Consider the following 21,866-nt stretch of genomic DNA (forward strand, 5'->3'; position numbering starts at 1 on the left):
CCTCCTAAATAAAGGCCTTTCGTTTGTTCCCTCACAAGAAAGCAGGCTAGCAGAGTTATTAATTGATATACGAACATTTGCTCGTAATGTATCATTGAAACTTTTATTTGATAATGATTCTAGTGTCACTGATCTAAACAGTACAGTTATGTGTAAGAAAAAGAGTGTTTTTGTTCCTGATATGTTACCAAATGTTAGTTGTTTTATTCAAGTATGCGAACATGATTTTTATCAGTATTTTTCAAAATCTACTAAAGAAAATAAATGAAGCTCTATATATTATAATTTGAATAAGGATGAACAACAAGCTCTAATACATCTTTCTAATGATGAGAGCTTGGTAGTGAGACCAGCAGATAAGGGAGGTGGTCTTGTTGTAATGGATACTATGTTTTATAATCACTTGATGTTTAATATGTTGGAAAATACAAAGGAATATGCTCTTATAACGGATGCTGAGCTAGATAGATTAATATATACTGTCCATGACAATCTGTATGATCTATTAATGTGTAAACAATTGAGTAAACAGCTTTATGAATATTGTTTGATAGAAAAACCTTTGGTTCCTTTTATTAAAGGTTTACCAAAAATGCATAAGGGGAAGTTTCCACCCCCAATATGTCCCATAGTGGCTGGTAATAAATGGCTAACAGAGAACATCTCGATATATCTAGAGTCTAGATTGGGTTCAATAGTAAGGAAAATACCAACAATTTTGAGAGATACACAACAGTTACTATGTGATCTCCAAGAAATAGTACCAGTGAATAAAATAGTGACTCCATTAATTCTGGCCACTATGGATGTAAAAAATTTATTCACTACTATACCAAATGATTATGGGATAGAGGCAGTGAGACAAGTTATGTGCAGACATAGTATGTTAGATAAAGATACACAACTTCTCATCTGTGCTCTATTAGATTTAGTACTGAGTAACAATGTTTTCTCCTTTAGAGAAAAAATATATAAACAGGTATGGGGGGTTGCGATGGGAACCCCCTGTGCTAACTCTTATGCAAATTTAGTTCTCTATTATTGGGAATGTCAACATATCTTTAATAGTCCACAAATGGACAATATTATTCTGTATAGACGCTTTGTAGATGATACCCTTATTTTATGGAAAGATGATGTCTCTTCTTTGAAAGAACTTTTAAATCACTTTGAATCTACTACGAATTTTCTTGAGTTTACACTTGATTTCTCATATGAATATGTTAACTTTCTTGATGTTACAATTTCTATTAATGATGAGACTGGGCTAAATACCAATGTTTATAGGAAGGAATGTTGGAAAAATGCTATTTTACAATATAGTAGTATGCATCCAAGACATATCTTCCATAATATTGTTAAAAATCAATATACCAGAATTTCTAGAATATGTAGTAATGAAACAGAAAGAAATAGACAACTTGGCGTTATGAGTGATTTATTTTTAGCAAGAGGTTATCCTCCCAATTTGATAGAGACCATTAATAAGGAATTCATTACAAAGGTTAGTACCATCAGATCTAATATAGACAAACAATCTCCTAATAGACAAGGGAACATCAAGACCCCTAGTATAAGACATAAAGTTAGCTTTAAGGTAAATAGATCTAAAGTTCCATTTACAACCATATTTACCAATGATAATTATAATATTACAGGTATGATAAAGAAGAACTGGAATATTTTAACTATAAATCCTGATATTAAGGCATTGATAGGTAATACCCCTATGTTCTGCTATAGAAATAGCAAAAATTTGAAAAGACTTATCTGTAGGGAAAGATTAGCTCCAGGTTTTGATAGTGGTAAGAGTTTACAAGTAGGGACTAAGCCTTGTAATAAATGTAATATGTATATTTATATTACTAAAGACACAGACTTTGAAGTACCTGACTTGAATTATCACTATCATATTAAAATAAATGCTACATGTGATACTGTTAATGTGATTTATCTGGCTACATGTCAAAAATGCAATGCCTATTATGTAGGCTTGACTTTAAGATTAAGAGATTGCATTTATAATCATATTTATGAAATAAGGAAACAAATTTTAACTAATGCCTTAGCTAAACATATTAGTTTATGTCATGATCACAGTTTTAAGTTTCGAGTGATAGAAGTAGTCAAACGAAATAAGAAAAGAGGTGACAATAAGTTACACCTCGAGAACGTAGAACTTCAATGGATCTTAAGATTAAAGGCCCATATAACACCAGGACTTAATAGTTCAGTTAGTATTAAACCTGTTTTGGCCTCACGATAGTAGCTTCAAGATTAGTTAATTATTTTATAATAAAAAGTGTTTTTGAAGAATACTTTTGAATATAAAGTGCTAGATGTATATATCTTAATCTAATTTTTGCCTATACTTATTGCCTATATATTTATTTATATATTATAAATATGATTGGTAACACTATGTATATATATATATATATATATATATATATGTTCTTCACAAAAACATCATATCTTATATTACATATATATTAATTGGTATATCCTTTCATTTTAAATTAATAAACAGGATGTTACTATTATGATAAAGGCTAGAACCATATGTTATTATTTGGCCTATATAAGTAGTTACCATAATATTTTATTCATTTATTTTGAATAGTGAAACAGAGACAATCAGGTTTAGAAAAAATTTTCTCATGAAAGTTTCCTTCTCTTTTTAATTAAAAGTTTTTGAATATATGAAGTATTAATGAGACTATGTTAGTATTTCTATATGTTCATAGGTCTTTATAAAGTAACATCATGCTTAATTAATATCAAATATGCATATAATTTTATTAGATATGTTTTTTGTTAGATACTCATATTTAATATAGTGAGTTTAGTATTGGGTTATAATAATTTTTTAATTTTTTGATTGTATATATCTTGGAAGAGTGACTATGTCTTTAAGAAACAACTAATGCACATATATTAATTGTTTAATTGTTTGGAAAGAGCGGGAAATTAAGTCACTTTATGACTTGATTATGAAATTAGAATTGCTATATAAAAATGGCTGTATTTTTCCACATAAATTGTAACCTGAAGAAGCATTCTTGTGTGAATGCGAAAGCGCTTGTTTCTTCTGGAATAAACTGTATGTTTTTTATTATATCGTGGAGGTACTTGTTTGGTGTTCCTGAGACCTATCTGGTTTCCTTGGAGCAGGGGCTAAAGTATCAGGAGTTAGGCTGGATTCCATAAAGACATCACCCACAACATCCAGAACAGGAGGGATAGCTAAGGGTCTGTGCTGTGGTAAATCTAAAAATTCCCTCAGTCTCTTTTTGGACTGAGGATAATCCTGGCATTCCCAATGGAAATGCTCTCTCAAAGTATGTAAGGTTTCACCAAAACAAAAGTCCTCTGGAGGGGAGGCAGAAGGAATGGATTCATCTGCATCTGAATCCTCATAGGCATATAAAGGCATGTTTTCATATTCAGAAATCTCAGAGTCATCGGACTCCTGGTCAGATAAAGCTGCTGGGGACAAGTCTCTTTTTCTTTTAGCAGGGGAAGGCTGGCTTCCCCTAATCAGCATGATCAGGTCTTCTACCATTTTAAGCATCTGAGACTGTGGCAAGGAAATGGTCGTTTAAGTTTGGGTCGTTGTTTTTTTAGGCGTAGTTTGTACTCTAGGTCTTAGAAACTCTGTAGTTTTAGAAAGAAATGAAATGTGAAAGAAGTTGTCGGTTTAAGTCGAATATCGGTAGAGCAAAGAACTTCCTCAGAAGCTGGTGCCTGCACAGCGGCTCTGGACCCATCCAAGGTAGAGACATCCGCAGGTTCCATAGTGAAAGAAGAGTCTCGTGACATACCGGACTCTGAACGGGTCTCGGTAGCGGCCTGCGAATCCATTAAAGCGGGCATCAGGGGCTGCAAAAGCGCCTCACTGAGTACCAGCAAACTGGTGACCAGCTTAACGGAAGAGTCGTTGGCAGTTTTGGACCTGTGCGGTCTGTCTCTGTCTTTATCCTTACATTTTTTCAGAAGATCGGTAGTTGGATGGCTTACCAAAGCCATTTTGGGATATGGAGAACAAGAACAAAAGTATTTAGCTACAATAAGGGCCCGACGATGAATAGTCCGGGAGTTGAACAAGGCACAAAACCGACAGTGAGCTACATCTTGGTCTGGACCTAAACAGGTGACGCAGTAAGAATGGAAATCTCGGTGTGGTATTTGCTTTCCACAGGCGAGACAATTGTTAACTTTTTCTGACATCAGTTAGAGCAAGATAAAAAGGATCCCCAATGGGGTACTTAGCTTTTGAAGACTTCAGGATGATTCAATATCGGAACGAAAACTCAGGTGGCAGCCGACAGGCACTTGTGTGGACTGCTTCTGCTTCGGGCTCCTCGGCAAGAAAAACAGATGTAATGGCGTCTGCTCCCTGTTTTTATACCTCTGATGACCTGACGTCAGTCTTGAAGTGACAGCAACCGGCGCAGAAATACTAAGCCTCTGGTATTTCGGGTGACTGAGGGCTACCCCTGGCAGGATAACCCAAGTGTGATGACTGCAACAGTGAAACACGAAGAACATCTGCCTGTTGGTATTCCTACCATTTATTAAATTAAAAGCTTCCTTCACATGTGCTCCTAGCATCTTCCACTAATTCTTCCCCTAAATTAATACCTCACAAACAGATAATACAACACAACAAGACAAGTTTTATTTGTGTCATTTTCAAATTAAAACTTGAGGACAGTATTTTTGTTAAGATTACGGAACTTGTGCTTACTGGGGAAATGCCATAAATCCATAGCTCTCAGCCTCTTAAAGACAGAAATCTGGACAAAGACATCAATAATGGGAGGGGGTGGCAAAGCACCAAAAAGAGGGACACTTTTTAAATATTGCTCTTGCAAACTTAGAAAAATTTATAGAACAATAGGTTTCTTATTAGCATGAATTTTCTGAAGGGCATGAAGTCTGAAACTCAAATGTCTGTCATTATTTTCTGACTTCAACCCTCAATGATTTGCCAGAAAACCACAGCTTTATGAGAAATGGACCCAAAATATGAGGTAAAAATCTGGACATTCTGCGAAAATCTGCACAGTTGAGAGGTATGCGATAAATCAACCTACTCTTTCTGTTGTCTATTCTTGTAGATATGGTTAGAGTGACTGGCAATTGTTAAGGAAGCCATTTGGGTGAGCCAGTCAGGAAGCATCTTTTGTTAAAGGAGAACCACACCCACAGACCAAAAAAAACATGTTTATTTCATCACGGTTTGGTGTTTCCGACATTTTAACACCACTCTGGGACTATTTACAGATTTTTAAAAAATGTTATACATAATTTCTTAGACTGACCACATGGGGTCTGGCATCTTGAAGTAATTCTAATTGTTTAGTCTGCATTTAGGTATCCCACAATGCAGTGCTTGTCTATAAAAAATACATCACACAGGCCTCTTTCTTCCTAAAGCTCCTGTCACTGCATTCATTTTACATGCATACACTGCTGTCTTTCAGTCAGTTAATTTTAAGTAACATTTCATGTCATTCAATGACTACTTAAAACACAAACAGTGCAAATGCCACAGAACAAACTTTCAAAGTGCTTTTTAATGCTGCTTCTTTTTAGAATGGCTAAACTGCAGTCTATTGTGAACCCTGAAATGTATTACTTTGACTCATATCTAACTCCCCTAACTGTCAAAGTTCTAAGGGTAATTTGAGCTGTTACCTGCTGTGACTGACAGCTCACAGCAGGAGACTTGACTCATATTCTGTTTCCTTGTTCTAGTCTTTACTTTCTGTATGGGTAGGTGAAGGACCAGGGAGTTCTGACATCACAGCACGATTGGGTTTTTAGGACAGTAGCAGTGATGCCAGTTTGGGGAGGGAGATGGCCAGAAAACTACCTGTATGCAGTGGCCTTGATGACATCAGTGAATTGAAGACTGCAGCAAGCTTTTGCAGGGTGGAACAAAAGTTTTTTGAAAGTGAAACCACCACGGTACAGTAAGGTACTGTTCTAATGGACAAAAACAGTCAATGTAAAATATTTTAAATACTGTATTGTTTATTCATAGCAGGGACAGTAAATATTGAGAAAAAAGACAGGGGAGTTGAGCATTTGATAATATAATCCTATTGTTGTCCTTTACGTTTTTTATATACACTGAGACAGTGGCATGGTCCAGTAGGTTTTAGAATCACCTCATAGGCAGTTAAATCAAAAGAGGACATCAAAATAACAGTTTTGGCATTTTTTAAATGTTCAGTGTTAAAAAATAGAAAACTTAGGGCCCACTTGTCTCCATTTAAAATTTGCCAAAGTATAAACCAGGTTTGAAACCCAAAGGCCCATACATGAATCATCAGAGTTTCTTAAAATTCTCCATATTATCCACACTTCTGATAACAAATGGTAACATATTCTAGAGCTTTACAACACTGACATGAAAAAGAGTCTAAAGCAGCAGCCTAAAACAGGGTGCATGGACACAAAAGTTTTGATTTCTTATTCCAAAGTTAGACCGCAACAAATTTATTCCTGTGGTAGTTGCAATTTCTTCATTTCTCAAATATCTGTAAATCAATCAAACATTACCATGCAGTGATCTACAGCCAATCAAGAACAATAAAAGCCGCTTAAGTCTATCCCTATAAGCAAAATGCCTCATTCCAGTGATCTGCCTGGTAAAAGTGCATTGGATAAGCCTCAATTTTATAATCTATTAGAAATTAAACATACTAAATGAACCACAATAGTCCAAAATGGGTGTTACAAAATCCTTGAATAAGGTAATCAATATCTTACCCTGCCTGCTAAAAAAACATCATAAAATATTGAAAATCAAATAATAACACTTTCACAATAAAAGCTTTAACATATTCATCAAACCTTAAATCAATGTCTATCAAAACCCCCTAGGCCCATGACCTAATTTACACTATAAAATGTGAGGACACTATTTTTTGGGTACTTACGTATTATTGCAACCAGATTTTGCGTCATCTTTTAACTTTGTTGATGTGTACTAAAACGGCATCACTGAAGTGTAATATGTAAGGGTACACTGTCAGAAAGTCTGCCGGGATATCGGTGGTGGTTTTAAAAAATGTTAGGACTTATAATTTTTATGATTTGTGGGAAGCGTCCTTTAAACACATTAAGCCTTGATTTATGTGATCGCAGTGATTATGTGTGTATGTCTGTTGGTTCTAAAAGCAGTGTGGTTAAGCAGATGATATTGCGCACAAGCAGAGTTTAAACAGCTGATTAGGTGCTTACTATTATTTTTCTGTAGCGTTTTTGTAGTCTTAGGGTAGGTTTACCATTGAATCGGCTGTGAAAAGAATAATAAAGGTTTTGAAAACAGATTTCTTTCCTTCACCGACCAGCAGCATGTCAAAGGAACGCCTTGAGAGTGGAATGGGACTTGCTTAAACTGGCACAAGATGCTGGCAGTAAAGGGGAAAACTATTTTTCAAACCTTACTTTTCCCACTTCAGTTTTTTCAGCCGTTTCAATGATAAACCTTCGTAAAACTACTAAAACATTACAGAAGACATGTGTCTAACCTTCATAACACTGTACTGCTACTACTTGACCTAAACAGTAGCAACCAGCATTGCCGCAAAAATCTGGTTGCGAGAATACGCAAGTACCATTTTTGTTAAAGATTATAGGGGTTGTGCTTTATTTTTAAATAAAGCTTGAGAACAACTATTTTGTGTATGCACATAGGGTTCTGCTTACCGCACAGAATGTTATAAATTAACCTGCCATTCCTGTTGGCTATTCCTGTGTACATGATAAAGACAAAAGAAATGGTTTAGAACACCATCAGGTGAGTCAATTGAGAAGCAGCAATTACACTACCAGAGTTAAGATTTTTATATACAGTGAAATCATAGCATGGTTTAGCATTCTTAACAAATTCCAGACTTTCTTGACATAACAATATTTAAATTGTACCCTAAAGCTGGATGAAATAGACAATCATAATTATCCTAAAGAATAACCCTATGCTAGGAATGTGAATAAAAAACTTCCCAGAATCATATTTTACCTCAGTCAGGTTGTTTCCCTCCACTTTTAGGATCTGGAGTAGCCCACAATGTTCAATCCCATCAACACTTGTGAGGTGGTTAAAGGAGCAGTCCAAATAAAGAAGTGTTGGTGTTTTGTTTAGGCCTTTGGTACTTATTAACTGGTTGTGACTCACAGCCATGTGCTGAAGAATTTTCAGAGATTCTGTATTACCTACAATGTTAAGTAAATTAAGAATGTGTTAAATATAACAACAAAACAAACATTCCTAAGATAGTGCCATTCTAAAAGAAGGGACAGCAATGTCAGTACGCTTACCATAACAGCAGAACACTGAGAAAGTTTTTACCCCAACAAGCCCATCCACTTCCCCTATTGACTTATCTGCAATTTCTGATGGGGGTGATAGGAAAGTGAAGGTCCACTGTCAGCTTCAGATACCACAGTATCATTTACATATGTGTCTATCCATTCTTCTACATGAGCCAGCTCTGAATCCACAGAACTGTGGGAAATGGCACAAAGAGGGTCATGCACACTATATACTTGGTTCTCTTCTTCACACAGCAACCCTCACTCCTTAAAAGCTGATGCTCATGCTTTTTCTACCAGTCTTAACAGAAGGCAATAAAATAGAAAATTACCATGATATACAGTACCTCTTCCATCTTCCTTTCGCTTGGACGGGAGACTCAACAATGGCTGTTTCATTATCATTATCCTTGTAGGTTACTCCGTTTCACCAGCTTCTCCAGTGCCTAGATTAACTGAACCTGGAACTACTGGGTTATATTCTGGGCTGTTATTTCATTCAAAGTTGACGTGAAGTTTTATTTTCTGGGGAGAATACAAACTATACAATGGCATGATGTTCTAATGTTGACTTGGAGGACAGAGGTATATTCAAAATGACAACTTGTGAGGATCTGTCCGCCAAAGAGACTTTTTCCTCACAGGCTGGAAAAAAAGGGACTGGTGCTTCTAAACAATCTGAGACCAGACTCTAAACATTAATTAAATCATTCTCTCTCTGCAGAAGCTCAGGAATACTGGCTCTTCCCTAAACAATCCTATCCCACCAATCTTCCACCCGAAGATGTGAATTCCAGCTAGTTAGCCATTTGTCTCGGTGCACACTGGCAATTCTACCACATCTTACTCTAGTTCTTCTAAAATGTATTTTCCTCAGTGTTCAGAATGTTTATTCCTTTCAATAATCTTCACAAGCTTTCCTCTGATCCTCTAACACTCCTACCTTCATTAAAAAAAAAAAAAAAAAAAAAACTTACATGCACCCCTTAGCACTGTCAACAAGATGGTTGTTGCTGTCGCATATTCACTATATCCTAAACTCCTCAGTACTTGTATACATGCATCTTATGTTATCAGCTGCTGAACTGCAACCCTCTTTACCTATGTTTTTTAAATCATATCTATTGCCTGTTTGCCGCATATATTACACATGAACTGTTTGCATACTTAATGTTTTGTACTTGGAATTTAGCAGCATGTATAAAGTTACCAAAGAAGAAATATCAGTTTTATTTTTGGGGTCTATGTTCAGTCATCAAATAAGAAATACATCGAACCTCGGATCGAATATTTGACACAGGTTTGCAATGGGTAAAATATTCGATGACTGAACATTTGCTGAATTAAATGTTTGATGTTTTACGTTCCTTGAACAGAGGTTTGATGTATTTCTTATTCGATGACTCAACATAGACCCTTATTTTTGTATAGTGACATTACAGAATAGTTACCTGTTTGTACCAATATAACTATCTTTGTAATGTAGTTTTATATAAAATGTGTTTTGCATAAATATCTTAAATGTATCTGCTGGAGATCTCTCTGGGACTCTACTGAAAAATGGGCTTTGTCCAGTTGGACTTTCCCAGTAAACAAAGACAGAAAACAGAAAAATAAATAAATAAAACACTGAGTGCCTGGAATTATGCCCTACTAAGCCATTACAGGGTGACGAGAATGAGTTTTGGGTCTTTCTTCCTTGAATGTTGCAATGAGTGCAAGCAGCAGAAATAGTGGGAGGGCATAAAAGACATCTCCAATGGGTGGGAAGAGCACATCTGCCTCTATCTCTGCCTTAGCAAAACAGGGGAACTACTGGATTTTCCCAAGTAGTGAACATGTCAGCCTCTGCAGTACCTCACTGCCAGAAGATTCACAGCAGAAATGGCCTTTGAGTGTGCAGCTCCAGGAAAGGATTGGGAGGACAGGCTCTGAGAGTTCACCAGTTTACTTCTTTGGGAATGTCAGCATTAAGACAATGATGTCCCTTGACTATGGTCCTCTCCCATGTGAACATCACTCTCTCCACAAAGGATCCAAATGGTGAGATGATGAAACCAGCAAGAAAAGGAGATTATTAATGCAGGAACTGAATTCATCCTCATGTCTTGGTGAGCACCTTCTCATGGTAGACCCTGTTTTCATAAAAAAATCACAAAGACAGCACTGCTATATAGATTGTGAGGTGGCACAATGATATTAGACAGACCTCTCATTACCCAGCAGTCAACATGCATGACATATGGCACTAAACAGCATGCACTACAGCTATACTCAATCCTTGTTACCAACATTATACATCTCTGTGATGCATGAGTTGTGTTATATTATGAAGAATGGCAGGTAAAAAAATAAAGACAGCTGGGGGCACAAGTCCCAGGGTAAAAAGTGCCAAATCCTGGTGTAAACACTGGTGCCAGGACTGGAAAAAATGGCAATGTAAAATCCTCAAGACATGGAAACACTCCTCCAACAAGCTCAGTGGGAGGATGGCCCCCCTGTGGCAGAAGGAAGTAATAGTCCACAAAAATCACAAAAACTGTCAGGTCAAAAAAGATCCATAAAGATTACAAAGGGGACTAATGAGGATAAGGAAATTATGTACGGTTACTATTACACAAGAAACTCAGAATTTCCACATAAAAGTTATTCAGAAAGATTAACTGGGAAATTAGAAGAAAGAAAAATACTTGCACATGAAAAACTGTCAAAAGCTTCAAATAAAATTTTGAATTCGTTAATAAAACAGAGCCACAAAACACGTTACATAGACAAAGAAATTTTAGGCCATCTGGAAAAAGAAGTGGCAGAGGAAGTGCAAAAATATAATGAGCACAACCCAGAGGTTTTTGACAGGTATAATAAAAAAACATGGCCATGGGAAAGAAAAAGCATTCTGGTATGGTACAATATTTATGCAAAGCAGAAAGCCAAATTAATCATTAAAAAAAAACATCTCCAGAGATATTTGAAGAGAAATACAAGCAAAGTTACTGAGATATTGAAAATTTCTCAATACAAAAACTAATAAAACAAAAAGGAAATATGCAAAGGAAGATTAGTAAGGTAGAAGTTAAACAAGTAGAATTTGAAGTTACAGGTTTATCTGTGGAGTGAAGGATTTAGCGTGGAACATCCAACACAGGCAATGTCGTAGTATGAAGGAATAATGGGTCTCCAGATTAAGGAGCAGCAGGTGGAGCAGGAGGCATCTGATGAAGATCTGCCACATGGTGATGCTCTGGAGCCTTCTGTAGGAGACCATTACAAAAGTCCAGTTGAAGTTGCACATCAAGGGGAAGAGGGAACTCTGAAGCAGTTAGTGCTATAGCGTGATGGTCCAAAGGGTTCCCATATGAAGGAGCAGCAGATAAAACAGGGTGCATCTGAAGATAAAATGTCACAGAAAGATGTTATGGAACTTTCTGTAAAATACTCACAGGGCACAGAGAACAAAGAAGAAGATGTTGATCCAGAAGAAAATGATTTAAGGGATGACCCCCTTGATTTAGTAGAGATGGATAAATATATTAAGAAAGATGAATGAAACAGATTACAGAAACACCCAAAATGTTAGAAGATTGGTAAAGCAGATGCAGTAGGGTAGCTAGGGTGGGGTGAACTGGGTAATCACCCCAGGCGCCATCTTTTCCAGGGTGCAAATTTCTGAAATAAAAAAATATATTTTTAATCAAATACTTTTTTTTATTTCCATGTAAGGGAAACAATGCATGCATTCTAAATGGCCATCTGAGATGCTCCTACATGCCTCCCACACTTGCTTACATCATCTTGCCTCAGCACCACCCCAAAAAATATCTGTGATTGGCTGTGCAAGTACAGGAGGCAGTGCCACAATATTATTAAGGTGGTGTCTTGGGCTGTATCGTTGGTGCCCACAGTGAGCTGAGAGATGTAGTGTTTTCCAATTGAAATCGCTCACTGTGGCCACATTGTGTGTGTGGGGAGAGATACTAGAGTAGAAGAAAACAACACATCTCTAAAGTATGTAGGGTTATTTACTAATTAATTTTTACATGCATGGACAGACTGTTGAAGGAGTTGTTGGGGGAAATGTTTCATTTTGGTGCTTGTGATTACTTGGACAGATTACTAAAGAGGTCGTTGGGGAAAATGTTTCATTTTGGTGCTTGTGCATACTTGGACAGACTACTGAAGGGGTCATTGGGGGAAATGTTTTATTTTGATACATGTCCATACTTTGACAGATTAGTGAAAGGGTTGTTGGAGGGAAATGTTTCAGTTTGGTGCTTGTGCATACTTCGATAGACTACTGAGGGGGCTGCTGGGGAAAATGTTTCAGTTTGGCTCTTGTGCATAGTTGGACAGACTACTGACAGGGGTGTTTGGGTAAATGTTTAATTTTGATGCTTGTGATTACTTGGGCAGATTACTAAAGGGATCATTGGGGAAAATGTTTTGTTTTGGTGCTTGCGCATACTTGGACAGACTACGGTGGGGGAGGTGTTTCATTTTGGTGCTTGTGCTTATTTGGACAGAGTATTGAAGGGGTTTTTGGGGAAAATGTTTCATTTTGGTGTCATTGGAGTGCTTGTGCATACTTGGACATAATGATGAAGGGATATGTGCTGGAAAATAGTTCATTTGGTGTCATTTGCTTGCTCAAAATTACTGAAGGTATTCTTGGGGGAACTGTTTCATTCTGGTATAATTGGAGTGCTTGTGCATACATGGACAAACTACTGAAGGGGTTGTTGGGGGAAGTGTTTCATTTTGGTGCTTGCGCATACATGGACAAACTACTGAAGGCATCTTTGTGAGAAATGATTCATTTAGCGCTTGTGCATACATGGGCAAACTACTGATGGGACCTTTGTGGTAAATGATTCATTTTAGTGTCATTTGAGTGCTTGTGCATACATGAACAAGCTACTTAAGTGATTGCTGGAGGAAATAATTAATTTTGATGTCAGTGAAATGCTTGTGCATACATGGACAAACTATTGAAGGGATTGTCATGATACTTGGAAAAAGAAAGCAAACAATGCAGATAGACTGTTTGATAGGCAGCAATACAGCAAAACCAAGCATAATCTTAAAGTATATAGTAAATCCTTCTATTATGGCTTACTGAAATACTGTACAAGGGGTTTTTTTTGCAGGGGGAAGGTAGGCTCCCCTGCATCCCCAGTGTGGGGGCAAGCCACTCACACCTTCCAGACTGATATTACTAGTCTCTTCTTGGTCATCAAAAAACAATTAGCACGTGTCTGCCTGTCAGGAAAGCAAGATTGGTGGTATGCACTGTCTTTCCCTCGTCCACGTCCTTGGTGACTTTCTCGAAGAAGTCAACCATGTTTAGCAGGCATGGTCTATATCTTTAACAAACCTGAACTGGGTTGGGTCCAGAATTTGTAGATTACCTATGTCCTTGTTAATAAGGTCCATAGTGATTCTTTTCATGGCCTTGCAGATGAAGCTAGTCAGGCTTATGGGTCTCTAATTCCCAGAGTTGGTTGATGGTCCCCCTTTGTGTAGAGGGATCACAGTTGCTGTCCTCCATTCTGCCAGAACATAGCTAGTTCGCAGGCTGTGGTTAAACAGGGATCCAAGTGGGTCTGCTAACTCATGTTTTAAGTTGTTTAAAAAGCAACCTGGGATGATGTCTGGTCCCACTGATGCCATGCTTTTGCCCTTGGAGAGTGCCAAGATGACCTGCTCTCTTGAGATAACAGGCTGAGGAATGGTGGCAGGTGTACTTAAGGGGATGACTGGAGGAGACAGTGGGGTAAAGTTTGCTCAAAGTCTGTCAGCTAGTAGGTTGGCTATTACCTCCAATTGAGTATGAGTGATGCTACCACAACCACTTCAGCACATATCCAGTTATTCCCATTTAGATTTTGGACATAGTTAAAGAATGCCCTGTGATTATCCTTAGCTAGGGAGGTTAAATGTGGCTTAATAATTAGCTTTGGAGGACTTGACAAGATCTCTTATTTGTTTGTTTAAGCTAGAGAGGGATTTCTTCCTCTGCTGAGCCAGTTCCTTCTTGGACACTGGTTTCTTCCTCTTGTTGCAAATAGGAGTCTACCAGGGTGGCTTACTTTTTCAGCAAGACCTGGTTTTAATCTGGTCAGGTACAGCTGATTCTAGAACAACTGCGTAAGTGGTTATACAGGGTGTTGAAATACATCTCTGCTTAGGAGTCTGTTATCTGCATTTCAGGGGCCTTTGAAATTTATTATACCATTACTTAGTAAGAGGTAATTTGCCTTTGAAACATTCTTAAGAATTTTTGAGTTTAATGGAATATCTGGTCTTATACTTACATCAAATGAGACTGATTTATGTCCCAATCTTACCAGGAATGACATGGACAGCGCAGAAGTGCAGTGGTAGCGTTGCTGCCTCACAGCAAGAGGTTCTCCAGTTCAATTCTCGGCTGGAGTGCTTTCTGTGCAGATTCTGCATGTCCTCCCTGTATTCATGTGGGTTTTCATCGGGTGCTCCTGTTTCCTCCCACACTACAAAGACATACGTTCTGGAGCATTTCTCCCCAGGCATCCACTGAAAATTGGCTTCGTTCCAAGTCAGACTTTCCCAGTAAACAAATGTTAAATAAATAAATAAATCATATGGGGGGGGGGGGATGCAATGCTCTATCCACCACACAACGTACTCACATGTAAGGCTGGTGCAAAGGCCCAAAAAGCAATCATAAACTCAAAAAAAGAAGCCAGCACCAAAGAGTGAGAAAATATATATATATTAATATCTTAATATATAAACCATGAATCAAACCGGTTTCAGCCCCAAGGCCTTCATCAGTGATACACTTGTTACATTCAAAAGGAAACTTAAATAGTATCCTAAATACATAAATTAGGCAGATCAATCAACATTTAAAGACATAGCACAGTAAATAAAATCATATACATAACTATTGCAAACCATCATTCAAAGATGGTCATTCAGGCCAGGGGAAAATAAACCCCCTAATTTATTTATCCAAGCCTTGCTGTTCAATATACTGTGCCATCCCATTTTCCTGGATCAGTCCCCCCAAATTTTATCTATGACAGTAAAATGAAATTTGGCTGTTTTATGTTTTTGGGCATGTCTGTAAAGAGCATTAGTCAAATGCTGATTTCTAATATCGCTGAAGTGTTCAGACATTCTGATCCTTAGTGGCCTGGACGTCTGTCCCACATAAAAGGCAGAACAGGAACAGGAGGCCAAATAGACCACCCAATCCATCCCAAAATTACCAAAACATTTAACCTGATAGACCTTACTAGTATTTCTACTAGAAAATTCCTTGGTTTTAAACATATGTGTACAGAATGAACAGTGCCCACATGGGAAGGACCCCATCAATTTATCCCCAGTTAATGTAGTTTATTGGCCAAAAGTAGACTTCTGGAATCCAGATTTGAAATGACTAAGGTATGACCCCAGATTACGACCCCTATGATAGGAAAACAAACACTCCGGCGGTAGTATCCTGGCTAGATCTTGATTAGCCAAGAGAATGTTCCAGTTATTTTTGATAACATTTCTGGTCACAGTAATGTTTCTTCCATATGTAATCACAAACCTGATTCTATCCTGTTCTGCACCTGATCTCACCCTGTAGTCCAGTAATTTAGCTTGGTCCTGATCCTGAGCCCAATTACTGGCTGTCCTGATATATCCTGGCTTATATCCACGATTGCTAAACCTTTTTATGAGGTCCTGTTGATGATAGGCATAGGTACTTTGATCCGAACAAATTCTCCTAACTCTCACAAATTGAGATTTGGGTATGTTTCTGATAGTATGAAGGGGATGTTAACTGGTAGCCTCCAATAAACTATTATATTGGGAGTACTTACGAAACACTTGAGTGGACAACGTATGATCAGAGTTACGTGTTATTCAAGCATCCAAAAATTGGATCTCTTGATCATGCACGTTGAGTGTAAATTCCATCCCCCATTTGTTCTCATTTAGATATTGGCCAACTCTAGTAAATATGTGACATCACCTTGCCACATCAGCCAACAATTGTCAAGGTACCTATACCAAATATCCATCTCCCCTAAATAAATGATGTGCAATGGGTCATAAATAAGAAACTCCTCTTGGTACCCCATAAAAAGGTCTGCATAAATGGGGGCAAAAGAAGCCCCCATTGCAGTTCCTTGTGTTTGCCAGAAACAGTCAGTTTGAAAATAGAACACATTCTTGTTTAATATGTGTTCAGCCATACAAATTAACAGGGTGTTGAAGCCGGGTGGATAGATGTCCGCCTTATCAAGCCAGTATTTTAATGCCTCAAGTCCAGCCTAATGGGGGATATTTGTATAAAGAACGGTGACATCTAACGTGCACATCTTCCAACCTGGCTCCAACTGTGAGAATTCAGTGGTGTGTTTCAGTCTATCATGGACCATCTTTAACAGAGGCTGTAAATATTGTGTAAGATATACTGAAAGGGGTTCAGTCAATGAACCCCTACCAGATACTATAGGTCTGCCTGGTGGTTTCTCCAGACATTTATGAATTTGTGAATTTCCTTTGGGCCTTTTTTAGAGGGCGAGGTATTAAAAAGAAGTAGTGATTATTTTGGGGACACACTAATAGCGGAAGTGTCTCATGAGTTACACAACAGGAATAGGGCTATTTAGTACAATGCTGAAGCTTCTTGGGGGATGAAATATTGTGAGATTGAATTATTGACTACCTTTTTTGGATGTTACTTAATATTGCAATTAGCTGGGATTTTATGTAGACACCAGTTTGAGATCCTTTGTGCCAAGGACATTGCTCATCCCTAATGAATATGATTATGCAATACTATCTTTTGGACCACTATAGTTTTTTACAATAGGTTATAGAATAGTGTTGTGGGGTATGACTTTACAACACTTTCAGGTTGCATATACATGGGTACAATTGGATTTAAGGAAGAGCTCTTAGGTATTAATTGACTGTTGTTTGAGATATGGGGTGGAACATTGGAGGTTCTGGCCATGTTATGTGAATATGCGTATTGATTACAAATACTGAAGAGAGTTTTTTGAATGGCCTTTTTGATCATTCAAGATATATTTTTTGATATTAGTGTGTTTTATTAACAGATTTGGGGTTCACCCTATGTTATGGATGTTTAGGATACCCACTGTTAAGGGCTGGAAATATATTTGTGCTTTATTGGTGCAAATAATATTTTTTGCCTTTTTTGTTTTATTACAAACAGCCATATATTATATGTATGGGTTGTTGCTCATGCTATAATAATAATTTCCAGTTTGGACAATTTTGGAGCATCCCATTCAAAATTTAATTGGATAGGTTGGTGGGTTGTGTCTGTGTTTTTCTGTGTTTTTGTTGAAGCTCAGCCATTTACTTATATAGAATGTAAGGGAATGTTCATTACATAGTACAGGAATTTGGAACTACTGTATTAATACTGTATGTGGTGGCTTTTGCCACAGTTAGGTCTTTTTGTACACTCTGTTACTGTGTTCCTAAACAAATCTTGAATTTTTGTATATGTAGGGCCTTTGACACAGAATACACAGTAATACAAAGTGTTATTTATGTATGTGTTATTTGCAAGAATGGGGGAAACTTGAATATGCTGTTTTGAATTATACTTTTTTTCTTATTTTTCATCTACTTTCATAAACAGGTATTTTGTTTGGTCAAGCTGTATTGTGCCTAACATCTTTGTCTACAGATGTGACTTCAAGTATTGTCAATCTAACATAGCATTTATGACATTGAGGGATTGTATGACCATTGTGTTATTATACTGATGGTGGTCATATTTCTAAGTCTTAGTGTACTTAATTGAATCTGTATCAACGTGTACTTTGTTGTGAATATTTTGTGATTGCATATATCATGTGAAGGTCAATAAGTGAGTTAGGCATATTCTGCCCACTTTTTCACACAGAACAGTTGTTACTTCTATTATATTATGGATTTGGTGTCAGTCTTACAGGGATTCTCACCTGATAAGGATGACGTGCAAGTTTTTGGGCTTGTGGATCATAATGAAGGAACTGACAGTAATGTTAGAAACCCAGATAATATCTGTAGGGATTTGTCTGGAAAGCTTACCAAAAGTATGTCCTCACTTAGGACGAATGTTTGGCATCTAAAATTGTTTTGGGCATATTAAGCCAAAAACATTACACCAAGGGGATTAAGAATTCGTACACAATCCTTTGTCAGTGTGTCAGATGACATGTTGTTGGAAGAGTGGGCAATGGCATCTGTGCAACAACAAGCTACAATGTCCTTTGTGAATGTTTTGTCTTCCTATTATGAATGTATTATTGTTACTAATATCAATGAGATTAAACAAATTTGTGAGGAAGTGAAAGTTTTTGATGGACAACGCCAGTTTAAGTTATGTTTGACCAAACTTTCCCAGGATTTGTTATCCTTGGAAAAACTTTGAAGACAAAAAATTATATAAATTTCTAAGAGATTTGACAGATTATGACAAGGGCAAACCTTTTCCACCAAGAAAAAATACCCGGTAAATTTTTTTGATGGGTAGCTTGGGGTGGGTAAGCTTAGGAAGAAGAGACCTAGATCAATCTTAAAGAGATCTAAGACTGATTATAGCAGTACGTCAGGGGAAGATTCATCTGCTACTGAAAGAGAACAAGTACTCACTCGGGGGTCCCCAGCATATAAGAAATCTAGAGGTCTGGATGACCCTTTAGGAATAAACAACATAGGGGTGGTAGAAAGCACAGAAGGCGTGAAAAATGTGGAAACATTGTTACAGGTTTTCATACCCCAGTAACTGAATTTTCTAATGTGCACAACATTTCTTCTGCTAATTTGACTGATGTAGAAATAAAGTTATTGAACAAAGGACTATCATATGTCCCTGTTTTTTGTGAATGAAGACTCTGTTTTGTCGTTTGCTGCATTCAAAACTATTTTTTGGTGGACAAGATAACAGTCGAACAAGTAAGGATTTTCAGAAATCCAACTTTCAACCCCCTATGGATAAATTTGTGTCTGTGTTTCAGGAATCTTGTCTCAAAGATTTGCATTTCAAATTAAATTATTCCTGTATGTTAGGTCGCAACTTATCTGAAGAGGAACAAAAAGCTTTGATAAATTTGAAAAATAAATCTAATATTGTCTACATCTGTGGTCAAAGGAGGAGCGGTCGTGGTCATGGACTTTCAATATTATTTAAATGAGGCTTATAGACAGTTACATGATTCCAGATACTATATGTCTATGCCGCTTGACCCTACTATGCAGTTCAAAAGAGAAATAGATTCATTTTTGGAACTAGCTGTTGAAGAGGGTATTATTGTTGAGGGAATGAAACAATTGGTGGTGGATGATCCCCAGAGGCAGATTTTATATCTGCTACCTAAAATCCATAAATGTCTGGAGAAACCACTAGGCAGACCTATAGTATCTGGTACGGGTTCATTGACTGAACTCCTTTCAGTATATTTTACACAATATTTACAGCCTCTATTAAAGATGGTCTGTGCTAGACTGAAAGACACCACTGAATTCCTCCAGATTCCGTTTGACTCACAGTTGGAGCCGGGTTGGATGATGTGCACGTTAGATTCCACTGCTCTTTATACAAATATCCCCCATTGGGCTGGACTTGAGGCATTAAAATACTGGCTTGATAAGGCGGACACCTATCCACCCAGCTTCAACACCCTGTTAATTTCTATGGCTGAACACATATTAAACAAGAATGTGCTCTATTTTCAAACTGACTGTTTCTGGCAAACACAAGAAACTGCAATGGGGGCTTCTTTTGCCCCCATTTATGTGGACCTTTTTATGGGGTACCTAGAGGAGTTTCTTATTTATGACGCATTGCACAACATTTATTTAGGGGAGATGGATATTTGGCGTAGGTACCTTGATGATTGTTGGCGGGGTGATGTCACATATTTACTAGAGTTTGTCCAATATCTAAATGAGAACAAATGGGGGATGGAATTTACACTCAACATGCATGATCAAGAGATCCAATTTTTGGATGTTCGAATAACACATAACTCTGATCATACTTTGTCCACTCAAGTGTTTCATAAATACCCCCAATATAATAGTTTATTGGAGGCTATCAGTTTATATCCCCTTCATACTATCAGAAACATACCCAAATCTCAATTTTTGAGAGTTAGGAGAATTTGTTCGGATCAAGGTACCTACGCCTATCATCAACAGGACCTCATAAAAAGGTTTCACATTCATGGATATAAGCCAGGGTATATCAGGACAGCCAGAAATTGGGCTCAGCATCAGGACCAAGCTAAATTATTGGAATACAGGGTGAGATCAGGTGCAGAACAGGATACAATCAGGTTTGTGATTGCATATGGAAGAAACATTAATGCGACCAGAAAATGTTATCAAAATAACTGGAAGATTCTCTTGGCTAATCAAGATCTAGTCAGGATACTACCGCCGGAGTGTTTGTTTTCCTATCATAGGGGTCGTAATCTGGGGTCATACCTTAGACATTTCAAGTCTGGATTCCAGAAGTCTACTATTGGCCAACAAACTACATTAACTGGGGATAAATTGATGGGGTCCTTTCCATGTGGGCACTGTTCATTCTGTACATATATGTTTAAAATCAAGGAATTTTCTAGTAGAAATACTAGTAAGGTCTATCGAGTTAAATGTTTTGTGGGACAGACTGCGTGCTCTAATTGGCCACCTGCTCCTGTTCTGCCTTTTATGTGGGACAGACGTCCAGGCCACTAAGGATAAGAATGTCTGAACACTTCAGCGATATTTGAAATCAGCGTTTGACTAATGCTCTTTACAGACATGTCCATAAACATAAAACTGCCAAATTTCACTTTACTGTCATAGATAAAATTTGGGGGGACAGATCCAGGAAAATGGGATGGCACAGTATACTGAACAACAAGGAGAAGGCTTGGATAAATAAATTAGGGGGTTTATTTTCCCCTGGCCTGAATGACCATCTTTGAATGATGGTTTGTAACAGTTTTGTATATGATTTCATTTACTGTGCTATGTTTTTAAATGTTGATTGATCTACCTAATTAATGTATTTAGGATACTATTTAAGTTTCCTTTTGAATGTAACAAGTGTATCACTGATGAAGGCCTTGGGGCCGAAACCAATTTGATTCATGGTTTATATATTAAGATATTAATATATATATATATTTTCTCACTCTTTGGTGCTGGCTCCTTTTTTCGAGTTTATGGATGCAATGCTCTTCCATGTTAGTGAGTGCTATGTCCAGGACATTTGAGCCTCATGTGGGTATGTTGACTAGCTGTTACAGAGCATTTGCAGTGACAAAGCCCAAGCACCTCTGAGCCAGCATGTTTGTGGTCATGTATGTTTCCCAGTCAATGGTAGGATGATTAAAATTACCCATGATTAAGGTGTTGTGCTGTATGGCAACCGACTCCAGTAAGTCCAGGTAAGCAGTATGCTTTTCCTGTTTCGTGTGGGGGACCTATAGCTAGCTATGATGTGGTAGGGGGCTTTTCTTATAGTTAATTGAACATGA

The 21,866-nt window shown here is 37.5% G+C and overlaps 1 protein-coding gene across 3 annotated transcripts in view; it reads right to left on the minus strand.

The window, feature by feature from the left end:
• Window positions 1-21,866, minus strand: part of LRRIQ1 (leucine rich repeats and IQ motif containing 1) — a 3,765,329-nt gene that overhangs the window by 2,720,172 nt on the left and 1,023,291 nt on the right. For all 3 annotated transcript variants that reach the window (XM_044088432.1, XM_044088431.1, XM_044088433.1), the window contains one exon: window positions 8,039-8,232. In XM_044088432.1, the coding sequence (XP_043944367.1) occupies window positions 8,039-8,232 (194 nt within the window). The remainder of the gene's footprint in view (window positions 1-8,038; window positions 8,233-21,866) is intronic.

This window comes from Protopterus annectens, chromosome 11.part0, assembly GCF_019279795.1.
Source record: "Protopterus annectens isolate FY-2018-M chromosome 11.part0, PAN1.0, whole genome shotgun sequence".
Classification (NCBI taxonomy): Eukaryota; Metazoa; Chordata; order Ceratodontiformes; family Protopteridae; genus Protopterus; species Protopterus annectens.